Consider the following 13,097-nt stretch of genomic DNA (forward strand, 5'->3'; position numbering starts at 1 on the left):
AAGGTTGCTCACAGTAAGAAGCAACATTTTTTGCAGCTAAAGCTAACGCATTGTTTTGTTAGCTAAAGCTAACGCATAAAGGAGGGGATGTATTGTGGCATCAGGTTCTTTCAAAACGATGTGCTATTTTTAACAAAACTGTACAACATACTCTAGCGAATTAAAAAAAAAAAAAAAAAAACAAAAAAAACACAAAAAAACCACAACCAAACAAAAAAACGGTTTTTCTGCCTATAGTACAAAGGCGCTTCAAGAAAAAAAAAAAAAAAAAGCAGCTCACTAGGAAAAATGTCTTACAGAACAGCCTGGAGAAGTACCAGTGGACTACTCAAAATCCAAGCCAGCCATAGCTTGTTACACAACAAATATTATGAACATGATGTTAAAGAACCCAAAGTCTTGGAATATAGGTTGTAGAATATAGGTTGTAATGTTTGCTCTACAGTGCACATGGAGGACTCTGCTAAGCTTGCATTATTTGAAATGCAGTAAACCAGAAGCTCACAGGCTATTGAAAGACATACAGATCAGTTCTCAAACTCACCAGTACTATCTGATTTCAGAAACTCATAAAGGCAATTGCTGGCTTTTCCCCTTGCACAAAAACCAACCAACAAACAAAAAACCTGCACACACACCCGCCCCCCACCCCCGAAAAAAAAGAAAAAAAAAGGAAGTCAGGAAGAACACAAATGAAACTGAGCTGAAAGACACGACAAAACAGACTAAACAGCTTTATCTAGTAAGCGACAGCAGAAAAGGATAATTTCTGATTGTTTGAATGCAGTATCCCCCTTATCAGGCATAGTTATAGGACAAAAGCATCAAGAAAGCATGAACTGATTGGAATGCTATGTGCTAACAGCACACAGTTAGTTATTGGCTCCAGTTGGCTCCAGTAGCCTGGCTTGCAAAGCCTCATCAACACAAGGATTGTTTAGCAATCCATTTAGCTGCAGAGGTGGATTTACCTAGAAAGTACACAGGCTGTTGCCTTCTCTCACAATGCTGTCACCATCTCATCTATCACAGGCTTCATTTCTACAGGTCAGTGGAGTTGCTTTGCTACACTGCTCCATCCCCACCATAAGACCATTGAGCCCTGAACTAATCTAGAACTGATGAAGATTTAGGTGTAAGTGAAACGCTGATAAAAAAGGGCAGCATAGCATACAGAAATCCATTCCTGAACCAGGTCTAGTACAAACAAGACCACAGGCTAAACAGAGTCCGGACTGATACTGAACTTCATTCTGATTTTTTGATGTAGCAATTTGTTCTGGTTTTACTAGTCACTTTCACACTGCTTCTTCTAGCCTACATTCTTTAATCCAGGTGATTACATGAAGCTGCTGCACAATTTACCTGTGAGCCTCTGAAACCATGTGTCCACACCTACAAAGGAAATTTACTATTTCAGTCAGGAGAATACCTGCGAAAGAACTGAGTTGGCAGAGGAATTTATCTAAGCTTGCTTCCTTAGAACAGCCACAGACAAAATGGGTATTAGGCAAGCAGAAAGATAATTCGCAAAATCCCTTCAATGTAGTTCTCTGGCTTGCCAACACTCAAATCCTCCTTGAGATCTCTAATATGCTAAGTCACCTAGATAAAGAATTCAGGCTGCAGAGCTAAAGCAATTAACCTCAAACCACCAACATCCTCTCCCTCTTAAAATACAATTAAGTTCTGATTAAATCCTATATGAAGCACTCAATCTGATCCCAACACTACTGATTCAAAGCATTCCCTCAGGCACAAGAAAGTAGAGGCTTTTCACTCGCAAGTTGAGTGACTGCCATCAGTATTCGCAGAACTGTAGCTTTAGTAGGCCAAGCTGAAGTTTGTAAAGATGTAAAATACACAGAAAAAATGAGAGAAACATGTCCCATGAGAGCAATCATATCACTTCCTAAGCTAAGCAAGCCAAGTTATTTTCGTTTTCCTTCTCCTGTGATAACCTTGCCATTCACATGATCATCTTAGTAAACCTTCCTGAAATCTGATCTAGTTAGAATTCACCTGGTTAGAATTCATTTCAAGACACAAAGTGTCAGAGAACAGGCTATATACAAGAATGTTAATACCCTGTCCTATCAGACCAGAGAGAAAGAAACAAGCATAGCAAGATAATGTACTCTTTCCTTCTGGGAACCACTAAAATGAGCTGAAGATCAAAGGAAATCATTTTGTTGCTAATCTGTGAGTGACCAGAGCTGTGTTTAAAAACAAACAAACAAAAAAACCCACAAATAACAAGAAACACCATTGCTGCACATCCTACACTTCTTCACTATTAAAGAAACAATAAATCTGAATAAAGTCTACCCTCCAAATTTAATCCTAGTTTAATACTAAAAACTGCTACATTTGTCTACACCTACTCTGAAATGCATTGAATAGATGGAACACAAACACTCTACTTGAACCATGAGCAATTGTAATAAAGGTCTATCACCTTCAGGTAAGAGCTCAGTCGTAAAGCTTAACTTATTGTAACATCTAGTTATCCAAGAAGACACCAATCTCTGCAAAAGACCGAAGACAGATTGTCCGAGAATTCATGCAAATTCAGAATAATCATACAACTGATTTGGAAATCCTCTGGCACAAGATACTGGCCTCATTATGGTCCCTGTAAATCATAGATTCGAACAACAGGGCAAGCAAACCAGCTTTCTCCATTCCCCCATCCTGAACTGAAATTGCTGTGTTACCCAACAATAAAGGCGTTAAAGTTTTTGTGTAAAAGTTTCATGAAGGGTTCAGTCGGCAGTAGGTGATTTACGCATACCTAAAGAAACTAACAAGATGTTCATCCTTGAAGCTATCAGGAGTGATTAAAACGGAGACTCTTTATCAAGGACTGTCTGCCCTTGGAGGGAACATCCCAGAAACTGCATAAACTTTGTTACCATGTTTTTCTGAACTGTGAACATGCAGTGACCTGGGGGAAAAGGTAATTCCGGCAGGGGGAGATCGCGACCACCGACTGACGGACCACCTGCCTTAAATACACCCCAGACCCAAAAGAAAGGGGCGGAGGAGGAAAACTGAGCATGCAAAGTAATTTACATGTAAAGCGAGAGAAAATTAACCAATTGCTTAAGAATATGTAAATATGTTATGAATTATGCATAATTGTAGTGTATAACTAATTTTCTGTCCAGAAGCTGGGTGTGCACCCTAGGAGGAGAAATCCTCCGTGCACCCAGCACTGAAATAAAGAATACCTGCTTTCTAAAATTCTAAAACGAGTCTTGGAAAGTTCAGTTTCCTTTTCAGGTATCAGCTGTAGCTGTTGATTTCTGCCATCCAGACTCTAGCCTTCACCCTCTGCCTCCACCAGGGTTGAACCCTTGAGCTCACCTGAGTCCCACACTGATTTCTGAACTAAAGTTGTTGCACTTGCCTTGTGTCTGCTGGGAAGTCCTCGTACTTGAATTCTTGTTCCATCTAGCTTGTTGATTACCCATTGTCAGGGGCTCAGCCACCCACTTCCTTGCTAACAGGCAAAGAAGAACATAAAACAAGTGACAGAAAACAAAGGAAAAAGTAAATGGGGAAAAGGAGTAGAGAAAGGCTTGCCAAAGGGAGGTAAGGGAGAAAAGCAACTGTGAACTGTGCATACTCTTGCATTTGAGATATCTGTTGATTTCCCAGAGAGACCTGTGGAAATAGATTCTACACTTCGGGGCTGTTTTTTTTTTTCTGACATGAAGAAAGTGTAATTTATTTTGTTAAATATTGACTTACACAATCAAATCCTTGAAATGCTTATCCTAGAAAGGCACTATGAACAACTTGTGAACTAGGCAAATTTTGCCGGTGGAAAAAATTTTACTCACACTTGTTTTTTTTTATTAACACTGTTTCACTCAAATGCTTGTCAAAATAATAGAGGAGTTTCTTTTTCTAAGTTGAGACAATTCTCTATCAGCACTTTTTCACAAAGACCTTACTAAAAGTCAGGGGAAATCCATAATTTTCAAAAAGATACAGAAAATGAGGTAAGGAAATTTTCAAGCTTTTATGTCACTCAGGTAATCAAGACAAGAAACACAGCCCTCTATGTTCCTGTGCAGTTCAGCTTTAAAGCATAATGAAAGAGGCAGAGTGCAAGAGAATTTAAATTTAGCAGAGCATCCCAGTTTAAGCAAGATTATATAGTTTTTGCTATCTGCTAGCAGATCAAAAGAACATAAATTTATGCACATAGGCTTTTTTCCAGCAGGAAAGTATCACACCCTGAAATGCTAATACCATAAGTGGCTTTACATAACATTCTCAATGCTAGACTTAATATTTCATCATTTAGTTTGCACTAATCGCTCTGCCTCTGAATTTTCTGTCTTCCGTCTCACAGATGTAGTTGATGACACTTGCCTTACATCAACTTAATAACTTGTACAGTGAAAAAAAAAAACCTGGACTGTTCCTAAATTTGGATGGAATGTGGATGTGTTCACACATGGATGTGTTCTGGTGGTGCAACAAGGCATTTGAGAACCTTTCAGATCTTTGGACACCCCATGTCATGGTTTAAACCCAGCCATGAACTAAGCACCACACAAAGCCACTCACTCCCCACCCACCCCTCCCCAGCAAGATGGGAGAGAGAGAGAATAAGAAAAGTAAAAGTGAGAAAACTCATGGGTTGAGATAAATACAGTTTAATAGGTAAAGCAAAAGCCACACACACGTGTGAAGCAAAACAAGGAATTCATTCACTGCTTCCCATCGGCAGGCATGTGTTCAGCCATTTCAAGAAAAGCAGGGCTCCATCACACATAATGTTTACTTGTGAAAACAAAACGCTGTAACTCCAAACGTGCCCCCCTTCCTTCTTCTTCTCCCAGTTTTATATGCTGAGCATGATGTCATATGGTATGGAATATCCCTATGGTCAGTCGGGGTCAGCTGTCCCAGCTGTGTCCTCTCCCAACTCCCTGTGCACCCCCAGCCTACTTGCTGGTGGGGTTGGGGTGGGGTGAGAGGCAGAAAAGACCTTGACTCTGTATAAGCACTGCTCAGCAAGAACAAAAACATCCCTGTACTATCAACACCGTTTTCAGCACAAATCCAAAACACAGCCCCATACTAGCTACTATGAAGAACATTAACTCTATCTCAGCCAAAACCAGCACACCCCAGAAGCAATCCTTTGATTCTAAATGGGACGAAACCATCAACACCACCAGCATCAAAAAGCAGAGATTCTGGTGAACTAACTAATGATCTTTATTTGTTCCTATTTTGTGGTAACAGATCTCACTCTCTTAGATAAAAGACAGATCAAGTTGTGCAACAATGGCACAAACTGCAGAATTCAGTAGTGATATAAAATCTCTTAGTTTCCCACTCGTACATTCAGATCAAAAATTCAGTAATGTCCCTGCTTTAGACCATCCTCTCCCTTTCACAGCCCACTTACATGTCTCACAGCAGGCTCCCTTGTAGAGAGAATCTACTGCCTACGGGTTTTCCAGCTGTAAAGCATCAGTATCTGCTAGTAATCCGAGGAAATCCGTACAATGTACTTGCCTCTCCTGTTTATCTTTTCAACAAATAACAGAGAATTTCTGACTTGTAACAAACACTTCACATTGCTTGGTTCCTAATTCCTGATCAATAGAAATTAAATTGCTCTACCGACCTGCGTGTCAGCAGCAGCTCTCAACAGCAACAGAAAACCCCTTTCAAGAAGATAGGACAAAAGGATTTGTTTGTTTATGCGTTTTACCTGGAACGAATTGCATCAAAAAGCAGAGGAAATACTGCAAATTCGCAAGCAGGAGGCTCACGGCAGACAACAGGATTTTGGAGAACATATTCCGCTCGGAAGAAGGCATCAGCTCAGAGATGGTCAGGCAAAGCTACCGGTGCCAGGATGAGAGTGTGCAGCCAGCACTGCAGGATCGGTTGGAGAGCGGTGCCTGACATCATCATTTCAGAATACAAGCCAGAACGTCTGCCCTAGGAAGGCAGGATGAACGCGCCAGTCTGCCTGCCCTGCGCTCCGCTGCTCCAGCCGGGCCAGGCAGCCGCAGAGGGCGGCGGAGACGCGCCTCCCGCCCGAGCAGCTCAGCAGCCCTTCGACCCTCCCGGCAGCTGGGCCAGGTGAGCTGCTGAAGTGCCAAGGCAGTTAAAGCATACAAGACCACCGGTGGAAAAAATGCTTTATCACTATTTGCCAGTTATAGCTGGAGAAATACGAAGAAAGGGGAGAAGAGGAGATGTATCCGCGTACCGAGGCAGCCAAGCTTCAAGGCAATTTTTTAATACAATTATTGTCACCTTGTCTTGTCTTTTTCATCTGTCAAAATACTTTTTCTTTGTTTTGTTTCAAAATCTGAGTAATCATCTTGCACCTCAAAAAACCTCCAGGCTTTAGGAACATTGGTTGCTGCACCAGATTAGACCATCAAATCAGATAGGGAAGGACCAGTGATAGGCTGTTTCAAACTAAGATGGACTTTAGATGGATCCTTTCCTTCAGGATGCTCAGAGGAAGCCGCTAGCACTTTACAAGTGCACTGTGGTGGCTATGTTTGGTTTGTTATATGTTGCCCAGAGAAGTTGTGGATGCCCCATCCCTGGAAGTGTTCAAGGCCAGGTTGGATGAGGCTTTGGGCAACCTGGTGCAGTGGAGGGTTTCCCTGCCCATGGCAGGGGGGTTGGAACTAGATGATCTTTAAGGTCCCTTCCAACCCAAACCAGTCTGTGATTCTATGTTATTAAGCAGCTCTTCAAAGCTGCCCTATCCATTGAGAAAGAGCACGGCAGCATACATACTACTCTAGGTAGCCCATTCCACTGTCCTTAAAATGGGACAGATTACTGCTTGTCCTAAATCTTCTGCTGCGAATTAAGCTGATTTCTTCTGTCTCTTTCTACAAGACACAGTGAACACCTGCCTACTGTCTTTTCTAGAATTTGTCTGTTATCATGCTGTGCTTTGATTTGTGTTTTCTCTAAATTAAACAAACTCAACTGCTTCAATCATTCCTCACAGATCATGTTTTCTTTGCCCTTTATTGCTCCTTTTTCCCCCACTCTGCCCACTTTGGTTTTTGTAAGCTGACCAATCCTCCAGCTAAGACCAAACTAGCACAAAATACAGGAGGAACAGCTACGGTTTGATGTCTTATCTGCTATCCTGTAGCTAACACATCTCAGCTCTGTTTTTTTCACCACACAATAATATTGTACCAACTCTAGCTATTTTTCTGGTTTGTAAGTAACATATATGATTCCCCTTGCTAAGCATAGTGCTTTTCCCTTGTCTTTTTTGAATTTTATATTTCAGATCGGCCCTTCATCTTATTGGTATTATAGTGAATCTTCAAGTACATGTTACTGATAGCATTTGTGATCCCTTCTAGCTTGCTGCCATTTGAGAAATTAACTGTATTCTCTGATGTCCTTCTTCTAAATCATTCTGGATAGTTCAGAATAAGCAAAGCTTGAAGCAGATCACTACAGGATGCCACCTACTACACTGACCTTTCAGAAAAAATTAGTATTCCTTTCATTGACTTTTTAACTCATTCATGTAGCCCCTACTTCATGATTGCTCTCATTTTTATCATATAGGATGGTGTCAATTATCTTACATCAAGCTATAGTCCATCTGTTATTTTTCCAGTCAGCTACTGATAAGTCAGCCACTCTGATAAAGGAATTTTTTTTTTAGTTTCCCAGGTGATTATAAGTCACTGTTAACAAATTTACTTCAGACTCTCTTCAGGATGAGAGATAGGCTGATTGAGCTATGATTCTTTGCCCTCCTTTCTTCTGGCTATTCATGCTGATGATATAAAACATCCACTCTGCCCTTTCCCAATGCCACCTTCATCATGAGGTTTTCAAAGACAATTCAAAAACAAAACAAAGATTCTGCAATTAGGAGAATTGAATTACAATGAGTTCTAGACAGAATGTCATGACCCTTAAACACATCTATTACCTACTCGATCTGGTCTTTTTCTATTATGATCTGCATTCCTACATCTATGCTAAAAGGCAGTTTCATTTTAAGTAAACAGTCACAACTAGCCTTTTCTTGGGGAAGAATTCTCTTTGCTGAATACCTAAGCTGTCTCTACATTGTTATTTTCCATTTTTAGCTTCTAGATAATAGAAGAGCAATGAGAGGAACTGAGTATTCATTTTTTCATCGTTTAAAACTTTCCAGACTGTGGAGGTACTCACAACAAGCTCAGAAATGCAAAAGACTCACTGTCAAAAATCCCCTTGACTTCAAGAGGGTCAGAACTTCTAAGATGTTTCCACTTTTTTTTTTTTAAATCCATTTATATTTTGTTACTGATCTATCATCTCAGATGTTCTTGTTAATTTAGTAAGGCATTGCAGCTTAAACAACAGGAGGAGAAGCTTAAAGAAAACATAGCTACCAGCTGAGCTTTGCTGATCAGATTTGGCAGCTTTAAAGCCAATTAATTTTCTGTTCAAACCTCCTTCAGTAAAACTGGAAAGCGGATAGTGATGGGATGGGTGCCAGCTGAGTTTCATGTGTAGCTCATTCCTCAGACAGAATGAATGAGCTTTTAGTTTCCCATCAGAAGAAGAGAGTAAAAAATTTGGTTTATTCCTGCCAATAAATACCAAAATACATGAGGCAATCAGTGTAGAAACATCATTAGCAGGGTAGACAAATAGGAAAAGAGTAGAATCTTATTTTTTAATGGCTTAGAAGAAAAAACAGTGTGTAATGAGTATTCCCACATAAATAGATATTGAGTGGAGCACTGAAGGGCAGCCAACAGAAAAACACCCTGTATTTTTAGCCAGCAAAGTAGCTATGGAAGGCTCCCTTTTAAACAGAAAGAAATGTATGTATGAAAGCAACCAGTAAGTGTGTATTTCCATTGCTGAAGCATTTTTTTAACTTGAAAAGAGAAGAGACTCGTTTATTTTCAATGGATGTTTTAAACTTTCTGAACTTACCACTTCAAGCTGGAACTTTATAAAATTACATATTTTTGTTCCTTTTACGTGGTCAGAGTTTATTTTTATATATATCCTCACATAAATTTGCGCAGCAAAAACAGAAGCTTTGTTGCTCTTACCAATTTAAAAATGATTTTTCTATGATGCCTATTTCAAAAATCTTACAAAGCTTTGAATTACTTCCCTTTAATAAGCATAACCACACTGTTCATAATCTCAGCTAGGTTACTACAGCCATACTTACTGATTTTACTTTCAATATCTCTTCAAAATCCAAAATCCCCTATCACAGAGACCTCACTCTAAATTATAGCATGTAATGACAATCAGCTACACAAATCAGTGTAGAAAAACAAGAGTCATTATTTAGAGAGGTATGTCTTGAATTTAATCACACTTGAATGCCAGACTAAACAGTTCTTCATTCTTCTAAGTATAGTTTTACTAATTTTTATTGGATTTTATGAAGTTTTTAAATGGAGCAAACTGCTGCAACAGTAACACTATGGGTCTGTGCCCTCTTGATCCCCTAAGGGAAGAAACTTAGATTATGTGACCCAACAGTTTTCTAAGTTCTGCTTCTTAATAATATTTAATACTAGACCCAAAGGTTTGAAACTTGGATATATAGCGACATAAACTAAATCTAGATGATCTAAATCCAGTCGATCTGAAAAAGTTGCATAATTTTCCTAAGCACAAACAGATAAAATGAGCAAGATTCTGACTTTGCTAGCAGGCAGATATTTAACAGTAATGAAATTTGTGTATTTTTTCTTTAAAGGCTTGCATAAATAACCATAGATAAATTCCTAAATTAAGACACTTTGTAGGTGACAATTTAAAACTCTGCTTTTTGTCATCTTTATAGATGATTGTAGATTTTAGAAACACTTAGCACAATACTCTAGAAAATTTAATTTCCAAAATAATCTTCTCTTTTTATCCCACTTTCTTCTGTTTAAGCAGCATTACGAAGACTGACTACAAAATGAGATGCAATTATCAAGAAAGAGACTGGGTAAAATATGATGTAGACTCGTGGCAGGATTTTTTAAAGTCTTTAGCATCTAAAGACGCAGATAGGCACCTTATGGGATTTTCAAAAATTCCTGAGCATGTAAGGCGCTTACATACTTAGGCACTTTGAAAATCCTACTAAGTACATATCTGCATCTTTAGGTATCTAAATACCTTGGAAAATCTCACCCTAGATGTCCAATTTCCCCAATTATTTGTTTTAAATAGTATCAGTTTGTACATTTGCTGTGACTTTTATCTAATAAAAGGGGGAAAGGAGGATTGATTAAGTCTGAAAGGATTTAAAGAGAAAATTAATACATAGTACTGGGGTAGAGATAACTGTGTCTTATGCTAGCAACAGGACAATCTAGTACTTTTCTTTATTACATTAGCCTCACAATTTGTACAAATGATGCTTTGTGCATTTTACATTTCATCTTTTCCTAAGAGAGTCAAATGACAAGAAAGAAAAAGTGTTCAAAAAACTCCATAAGCACTGTTAAACAAACTGGATAATACAAAAAACTATTGATGCATCGAAATAACAAAACAAGAGAGCAGTGTAATTCTAGATTATGTAAACACTATCCGCTTATTTATTGGCATTACCAGCAAAGTTTTGATGATATGCTTTTACGTTTATATCAAAATGGCCTTGGTTTCATTTGAAAAGCTGTGGAAGTATTAAAATATATTTTCAAATTAAGATTTTATACATTTCCCAAAGTAGTACTCTTAATAGAACTCTCTTATTTCTAAACTGATCTTTTCAATCTATTTATATTCTGAGACAAAATGGAAGTAAGATTTCAACTACATTCTACTAAGATTTTTAGCACCAAAACATTTTCTAAAGTGGAAAGGAAAAAAACACCACAGAAAATGGCTAATATTAAATAATCTGAGGTCCTTTTCCACCTACATTGCAAAATTGTGTTTCATAGAAATTTTTCTATACTATGTTCTAGAGTAGTGACAATAAGAGAAAAAAAAACATCCTTAGAATTGAGATTAGAAATACCATGGCTGCTTCTGAATTCTGTTGCATTGAACTTCCAAAGCTGAGAACTGCAAAATTCATTCTACTTTCTTTTTCAAATACTTCAAGTATTTTCTCAGGATGGAAGCATAGGGACAGCCTAAGCAATGGTTCAACAAGTAAAAAACTCTTTTCATGTGTAGAATCTCTTGGAGTCATAGGATTTAAAATGGATATTTAGTATTGGTTTTTACTAACCATCACTACCCTATGCATTGTATCTACTTATTCAAAAATGCAAGTTGCTGCTTAAATTGTTGAAAGTTTCCTGAACTGCTAGAAATATTTATATAAGACAGTTATGAAACATTCATCATAGTTTGTATTTTAATACACAAAATACACTACTAGTTTTGCTCTGCATTTCTGCAATCCAGCAAGCTCCATTTAGCTTTGCAGAGTATTTGTGATCACAGTAAATCTCTGTTTCAGGCTCTCCCTTTTCTGTTTTAAGTGAGTTTCTATGGTCCTTGCTTCTTTTAAGATTCCATCAAGTTCTTTGACATAAGAAGCATCCATCGCTGCTCTCTCACTTAATTGAAAAAGATCTGTAGTTAAAATCAATACCAACACCCTTAACTTTCTCAATACTTAGAAGTGCTTTTATACTTTTCTTAAAAATTCATTGTCTATCAAAACCTAGTTTCTGCCCAAATTAGTTCTCTGTTGTAACAGAAAACAGCATTTTTATTTCAAGATCTGTGTTTGATAGTTTTCAGTGCTAATTTCTCTGAACTGCAGCCACAGTAATCCATCTTATGCAGATAAGTTAGAAAAGTCCTGTACAAATAGAACAAAGTTAACTTGCCTTAAAATGTGAGCATATTTTGATAACAAGTTCATAATTTCTTTGTTCATCTCTGTAAAAAGAAAAAAAGTAATTTTATTTAAACATTTGAATGAATTTTCATCGCAACATCAAATCAGGTAATTATGTCATTACTTTCAGTATATTTAATACATCACCGTTTAAAACTTTTTCCAGCGGTTCAGGTTTGTAAAGAGACTGCAAGCCCTCAGAAAAAGCCAAATCTGTTTCATCAGGGGAGGACAACTGAGGATTTTCTGAAACTTCATTCTAATAACAAAGCACATAAAAAAAAAAATACAGGTTCTAGAATTTAAAACAAGCTTAGCACAGACAGAGTTTAACTGAGAAAAAAAAGTTTTTAAAAAATCTTGAAAGACTGTTTTCAGGGAAAGTGCAAGTGTTGTTGGCTTTACAGCATCAACACCACCCATCATAAACAAGCACAGCATTTAGGGGAGTGGGTGGGAAGTACCAGCTTGCAATCTTTGCTTGTACCAGTAAAAGCCGGTGTACTTCAGCAGCTCCCTCTGAAGAAGTCCTACCTAACTGCATTGCAGCACATACCCAATTTGTTGGTCTTCAAACACTAAGAGAAATTTTACAGTCTCCTCACACAAGAAAGTCATATATGCTTCCTCTCACCTACATAAGCTGGCGCGGAGCGCCCTGCCCTCTCTCCTTGACAGGAACCCCTACTAAAGCCAGAGAAGGAGGCTGGGGTGAAGGGGTCACATCGCTCCCTGGGGCCAGAAGAATCACAGAATGGTTTGGGTTGGAAGGGACCTCAAAGATCATCTAGTTCCAACCCCCCTGACATGGGCACCCTCCACTACACCAGGTTGCCCAAAGCCTCAAAGAAGGGTCTGGTCCTCCCTCGCTTTGCTATACAGTACCGCTCACCTCCATCTCTTTTTTTCGTTTACTTCTATTTTCATCATATTTTTGTGTGTTGCTTGCCATTGTTGCCTGGTAAAAAGTACAACATCATATTTGGTAAGTGGCCATCTTCTGCAACTGGAAAAATGTATCTGTATGGAAATGTGTAAAGCCTGTAACCCATACCTCTGAGCTCCTTTGCAAAGGATCCGCAGCTTCTCGTCACTGGAGAGAGCGCTGATGGGGGCCGGGACAGCGGGTCCAAGCCCCGGGCGCACCCCGCGCGCTCCCACAGGCGCCAGAGGGCACGGAGGCCGGCCTCCCGCTGCTGAGACCGAGCCTGCCGCGTCCAACAGGGACCCGTCCCTCCTCAGC

At 38.9% G+C, this 13,097-nt stretch overlaps 1 protein-coding gene across 4 annotated transcripts in view; it reads right to left on the reverse strand.

Moving 5' to 3' along the window:
- The window catches only part of LOC104370393 (succinate dehydrogenase [ubiquinone] cytochrome b small subunit, mitochondrial), a 41,285-nt gene that overhangs the window by 13,552 nt on the left and 14,636 nt on the right, over positions 1–13,097 (reverse strand). The window contains exons 1-4 of one of the 4 annotated variants that reach the window (XM_086626898.1): positions 12,747–12,806; positions 12,002–12,113; positions 11,840–11,895; positions 11,423–11,563 (exon numbers count right to left, since the gene is read on the reverse strand). The exons of 1 other annotated variant lie outside the window; for it this stretch is intronic. In XM_086626898.1, the coding sequence (XP_086483024.1) occupies positions 11,423–11,563; positions 11,840–11,895; positions 12,002–12,113; positions 12,747–12,806 (369 nt within the window). Of the gene's footprint in view, positions 1–3,412; positions 3,506–5,743; positions 5,853–8,417; positions 8,549–11,422; positions 11,564–11,839; positions 11,896–12,001; positions 12,114–12,746; positions 12,807–13,097 lie in introns of those variants that run through there. 2 more of the 4 variants (XM_086626894.1, XM_086626893.1) reach the window with 2 other exon arrangements.

The sequence above is a fragment of the Tauraco erythrolophus genome, chromosome 26 (assembly GCF_009769465.1).
Source record: "Tauraco erythrolophus isolate bTauEry1 chromosome 26, bTauEry1.pri, whole genome shotgun sequence".
In the NCBI taxonomy this organism is placed as follows: Eukaryota; Metazoa; Chordata; class Aves; order Musophagiformes; family Musophagidae; genus Tauraco; species Tauraco erythrolophus.